The sequence below is a fragment of the Copidosoma floridanum genome, unplaced genomic scaffold (assembly GCF_036245765.1).
Source record: "Copidosoma floridanum isolate Cflo_tuat_1 unplaced genomic scaffold, Cflo_Japanese_pri ptg000020l, whole genome shotgun sequence".
Classification (NCBI taxonomy): domain Eukaryota; kingdom Metazoa; phylum Arthropoda; class Insecta; order Hymenoptera; family Encyrtidae; genus Copidosoma; species Copidosoma floridanum.
In genome coordinates this window covers 1205693-1210463 of record NW_028321897.1, presented here as the reverse complement: position 1 = coordinate 1210463, position 4771 = coordinate 1205693, and the positions used below count along the sequence as shown (strand labels likewise).

The 4771-nt window shown below is 30.0% G+C and overlaps 1 protein-coding gene across 1 annotated transcript; it reads left to right on the top strand.

Moving 5' to 3' along the window:
- On the top strand, window positions 1-4010 carry LOC106643929 (chymotrypsin-2-like). The gene is made up of 7 exons (XM_014359260.2): window positions 1-58; window positions 150-214; window positions 1129-1214; window positions 1389-1527; window positions 1793-1909; window positions 1990-2142; window positions 3729-4010. The coding sequence occupies exons 1-7, from the start codon at window positions 10-12 to the stop codon at window positions 3879-3881; spliced, it is 762 nt and encodes a 253-aa protein (XP_014214746.2). The 5' UTR covers window positions 1-9; the 3' UTR covers window positions 3882-4010.
- Window positions 4011-4771: the final 761 nt, after the last annotated feature.

Sequence of the window (4771 nt, the reverse complement as noted above, 5' to 3'; positions counted from 1 at the left end):
GCCACGAAAATGGAGTTATTTCTTGCTTTAGTGTTGAGCTCGTTGGCTTTAACTCAAGGTTCGGTGTTTTTCTTTGTGCAAAAAACTTTTTAGCTTATTCAAACTTTGGAAATTATTTTTGAACTAATATATTTTTTTTCACTTATCAGGGCGATTTTTGGAATCCAGAATAGTTAATGGTGAAAATGCCCAGCCTGGAGAAATACCTTTTCAGGTAAATTTTTTTTTTTTCATTCATCAACAAGTATCAGTCTTAGATTGTAAAAAGTTTGTAAATAAAAAATCATGAAAAAATTTCTTATGTTTTTCCGTAGTTGCTGTAGAATTACACGCAGAAAAGAATTACAGGAATTTTTACCATAAATCAACGGTAATCCTGTGATAATTTGTCATTACGTAAATTTTTACCGTAGATGTTCATGAATTTTTACCGCAGTTTACAGTAATTTTTATGGTAACTGTAAAATTTATCCAAACTTCATTATAATTTTTACTGTACGGCAACGGTAAAATTTCCCCTGAAAGTGCATATAGCTATAGGCTGCAGGGTCACGTGGGCTGTAGGGAAGGGCTGACCAGATGTCTACTGTAGTGGGCTATATAACCTGTATGAGAGAACGAGATAGACGTAACATCTGTATTACCGAAATCAACGTTTAGATGAAAGTACGGGTATCTTTTATGAATGGCTATAAGCGAAGGAGTACTGCATCATGTGTCCAACAATTCTTTAAGTACCAATTCTATTAATGCAAATATCTGCACAGGTCTACAATTTGTAGGTTAGTCCGCGCTTTAGCAGACAACTGATCAGGTGCTTCCCCTCCAGCCAACGTGACCCTGCAGCCTATAGCTATATATACTCTTTCAGGGGAAATTTTACCGTTGCCGTACAGTAAAAATTATAGTGAATTTGGAATAAATTTTACAGTTACCATAAAAATTACTGTAAACTGCGGTAAAAATTCATGAACACCTACGGTAAAAATTTACGTAATGACAAATTATCACAGGATTACCGTTGCTTTTACGGTAAAAATTCCTGTGATACTTTTCTGCGTGTAGTGTTCATAAAATATTATTTAAAATCAATGGTGGTATAATAAGTCCAACCGAATTTTTTTGTAGGTATCCTTACAAATGGGATATCATTTTTGTGGTGGATCTATACTTAATCAAAACTACGTGGTTACGGCTGCTCACTGTTTATATGGGTAATAATTATAATATAGTAGCAATAACAATAGTAAAAATCAAAACGTTCTTCACATCAGAACAATTAGCTAAAGTCACTTATGAAATTAAAGTGTATCATTCCAAATTTTCCGAGCGACTTGTAGTGTACTACAAGCGTATTAACCATTGATAATACTGTTATTGATTTACAGACAAAAAGCGGAGAAAGTTACAGTTATTGTTGGTGTCGTGAGTCTTTCACAAGCAAGATTTAAGTATCAAGCCGAAAGACTTATTGTCCATGAGAACTACGACCCTCGACGAATTATAAACGATATTGCTCTAATAAAAGTGAGTATTTTCATGAGAAAGTTTTTTAAACACTTATTATTACCTGATATAACTTCTTATTTTTTTTCTTTCTTTTTTTTTGCTTACGTTTGTTTCTAAGCGAATTCTACATATCTGATACTGGATTTGCACGTTTAAATTATTTGACGAGGAACTGTAAAAAATTAATGGACTAATTTCTAAAAAGTTTTATTTCACAAAACAATGAGTACTTCATTAAATCAATAGCAAAACCATGATAAAAAAGAAAATTTTCTCTTGGTAGGTTTTCGAGCCTTTTCAGTTCACTAAATTTGTACAACCAGTTCGTCTTCCCGATGCTTACTCAAAAGTAGAAACTAATAGTTTAGCTACAGTATCTGGATGGGGTAGTTTGATGTCTGTAAGTGATGATATGGTGTTTAATTTTTAAAGAACTACGAGCGTAGATAAAACTTTCTAATATTAAATGTTATATTACAGTCAGGAGGTGAAGCTCCAGATCATCTTCAAAAAGCTAACATTTTCATCGCTGATCTTGCTTACTGCAAACAAGTTATGTTCAACATTGGAGGTTATGTTTCTGAAACTAATATATGTGCCAATGATCCAAAAATGAGACGAGGACAATGTAACGTAAGTTATAATTTTTTCATTAATAATTATATAATGAGGAAAAAAGTTTTAAAGCTTAGGCCAAGTCGTATTGACGAACAATACATTGGCTGAAGCTGAATAAGTGGGACTATTGACAGATTAATCTAAAATTATAAAAAAAATAACGTTTTGATTAACTACGTATACTTGGTGTGCTGTTATGCCTCAATGGTCAATACTTTCAAAATATGTCGATTTTTGATGATTCACTATACCATCAAATTTTAATATATGAGAAGTGGTTGCCAAGGCCTGGAAATAAGGCTATTTCAAGCCCCAAGCCGAAATAAGTCACTTTTTTTTCATTACTCTGTGAATTTCTAATTATCAACATTTGACATGAATCGTTGTTTTCTTCATGAAAACTAGCTAGATAGATCGATGAAGTATTTAATTAAAAGCGAAACGTTTGATAGTATAGCCAACTACTATAGTTTGACTTATTTTGAATGTTGTAGTTGAATGATTCAGTTTAGACTGGTAAACACTAAAAAAATGATAGATCATAATGATTAAAAAACGATTTTTTAGATACATGCTATTTTTCAACAAATCTATCTTAAAATTAAATTTATTATAATTGACTTAAAAAATTTCCCGATGAAGGATCGTTACCTTATCTGAGAATAATTAAAATTTTTAGGTGACTGGTCTAGTTACATTGAGAAGATATAAATTGTTGTGTAATAAAACACTTTTCTGTTTAATTTTCAAAGAAATGCGAATCTTGATAAAAGATTAGATTTTGATTAATTGAACCATCCAAATTTAGATTGAATTGCTGATACACATCAATTTTCTGATCTTGTGAATTTTTTTCAGTCACTAGATAAATGAGTTTTATTTTTATATCAGTATGTACCTCTTTCCTTTGAATTTTTAAACTAACTCCAATGATTGCATAACTAAATACAACTATCAATAAATAAAGTTCGTATTGTAGTGTAATTATTTTCTAAAGTTTTATTGGTCCACATTTCGTTGCATAAACAGACAAACTTTTGAAAGTATTGAAGATGGGCACAGAAGGTGCCTTAAATACAAAATTTAGAAGTTTACGGGCGTCTCTACTGGTATATTCATTCAAAAACATCGTTTATATTATTATGTACGTTTATATAAATATGTCCCCAATTAGGTATGGCTGTACATATGTACATTTTGTGTTTAGGGCACCTCCTTAAACCGTATTTAGTGCCTTAAAAAGGCTGTCTATGTGAAGTGAAATGCCCACCGATGAAACACTTTGAAAAATTTACACTTTAATGTAGATTTCATTTGTTGATAATTATATTGAGTTATATTATCATTTCGGCAATAGTTACGATTCAATGATTAATTTTGACATTGCAAGGCAATCACATAAAATTAATAATCCATACGGCTTGTCTGATAAAAGTACCTTATCATAGAAATGGAGCGCTTAAGAGCTACTGGTCTTTGATACATTTATAAACTAAATATCTAATCAATTTAAGTAGTACATCTAATATAAATAAAACTGTTGTAATACACACGATTTTCATGATATTGTAAAAAATAATGTTACGTTCTTTTAATTATAGGGGGATTCTGGTGGTCCTCTGACTGTCGATGGTAAGCTTACTGGTATCGTTTCCTGGTCTATTAAAGATCCATATTGTGCCAGCACCATATATCCTGGTGTGTACACGCGCGTGTCTGAATACATCAATTGGATTCACGATAATACTGTATAAACTTCATTTAACTTAAGATGATATACTTATTTTGTAATTAAAAATACGCCTTTTTTAAGAAACTAGTGTAAATGTTCATGTCGTACATTGTTTTTTATTTTAATAACAATAAAAAATCGTTAGAACGAATGTGTTAAAAGTCACTGCATTATTGTATTCACAAACATTTATTTATAAATGACACATTTTCATCAATCTCTATTTAGATGCGTAAATTAAATATTATGAACCAATAGGTTTGAACAAATATAATGTTTTATTGATTTGTATTTTTTCGTTGAGAGAGTTTTTTATTAGTAAGTCTAATTCATGTCAATTCAGTAAGAAAAAAATCAAATATTACTGAAGTCATGTCGACATTGTTAAAAAACTAAGGTAAATTAATAAATACATTAATTAAAAATAATTCAGTAAAGCGATATTTAATTAAGTGTGTAAAATTTTTCTCAGAACTATTGACTTTGATGGTTAAAGTCTGTGTAAAATTTTCTGTTAAATTATTTTTTTAATATGAGATGGTTTTATCAGAACAGCATAAAATTTTTTATAATAAATCTGGTAAAAATGCGTTGATCTGTATGAATTTGATGTACTTTGGTAGCATATGATGATCTTTTTTTATACGTATTTAGCATAGGCCAAAAATTGTACGTGAAAGTATTAACTAATATCTTTTGACGTCGGTAAATAACCAATCTTTTTTGAGATACTAATTTTTTTTTGTATTACACGATCTTTCTTGCAGTAGTTTCTATTATTATTATCTTACTTTATTACATAAATGTTTTAAGTTTATGTTGCAATTTCCGACATTGCTTTGTAGATCGAAGACTTAGTTGATAAAAAATGTTGAAAAAATTAATGCTAATTTCTGACCATCTAATTATTTA

Bases quoted from the DNA above. Each gene is read 5' to 3' on its own strand.
- LOC106643929 (XM_014359260.2), top strand. From the start codon at position 10: ATGGAGTTATTTCTTGCTTTAGTGTTGAGCTCGTTGGCTTTAACTCAA. The intron at 1,215-1,388 runs GTAATAATTATA...ATTGATTTACAG, and splicing joins GCTGCTCACTGTTTATATGG to ACAAAAAGCGGAGAAAGTTA. The intron at 1,910-1,989 runs GTAAGTGATGAT...GTTATATTACAG, and splicing joins GATGGGGTAGTTTGATGTCT to TCAGGAGGTGAAGCTCCAGA.